The following is a 736-nucleotide window of genomic DNA, read 5'->3' as shown; positions in this document are numbered from 1 at the left end:
GTGTGTGTGTGGTGTAGTGTGTAGTACGTAGTACGTATATATCTATAACGTATATATATATATATANATATATAAAATGAGTGAGCATATACAAGCAGACATATAGATATACATACCTGCAGACGATCGATCACATCCCCCTGGACTTTCCGAGGGCCTCTTTGCCACAGGCATCTCTGGTAGACTGTCCACTATGGCGCTCTCAAACACGTCATCGGTGGCAGGTGGAGATTCAAGAGGCCCTGCATCATCGTGGCCCTTTGCGTTGAGTGCCTGTTGCTCTCTTACTTGTGCTGTAAGCTTGCCTTTGTGAGAGAGACATCACAGAATAACATAAGACAGAAATGTGTACTCCTGTGAGTTGGGCTAATGAGAAATAGGAGAAAGGCCACTGTCGTAATTCGACAGAAACGTACGATACACGGTTAATTTACTTGCTGTTGCTGATCTCAACCTTGAGCTGCAAACATGCTCCGATATACATATACATATACATATACAAGCTTGCCGAGACAGAATAAAACAGACCTACACTGACACAATATCAGTAAAAAAAATTGACATTATGTAAACTCACGAGTTCATATCCGCACTGAGTGACATACCGAGAAAGTCAATGGCATCGTCGCCCAATTCGTCTATTTTGATCGTGGGTAAGTCGGGCAGTTGGGTACTTTTCTTCAGTTGTTCGTATCCCTGATAGTTTTAAATAAAAACCAGCGTAAGAATACACCCC

The 736-nt window shown here is 42.3% G+C and overlaps 1 protein-coding gene across 1 annotated transcript; it reads right to left on the bottom strand.

Annotated features, from left to right (window-relative positions):
* Positions 1-116: 116 nt before the first annotated feature.
* Positions 117-305, bottom strand: SARC_14088 (hypothetical protein; the record flags this gene model as incomplete). Its single annotated transcript, XM_014291780.1, has 1 exon — positions 117-305. A coding segment is annotated over one exon (189 nt), but the record flags the coding sequence as incomplete, so codon positions are not given.
* Between the last annotated feature and the right edge of the window lie 431 nt (positions 306-736).

This window comes from Sphaeroforma arctica (genome assembly GCF_001186125.1).
Source record: "Sphaeroforma arctica JP610 unplaced genomic scaffold supercont1.4128, whole genome shotgun sequence".
Lineage (NCBI taxonomy): Eukaryota > Ichthyosporea > Ichthyophonida > Sphaeroforma > Sphaeroforma arctica.
Note: the sequence above shows the minus strand (reverse complement) of the source record. Positions and strands in the feature narration are given on the sequence as shown.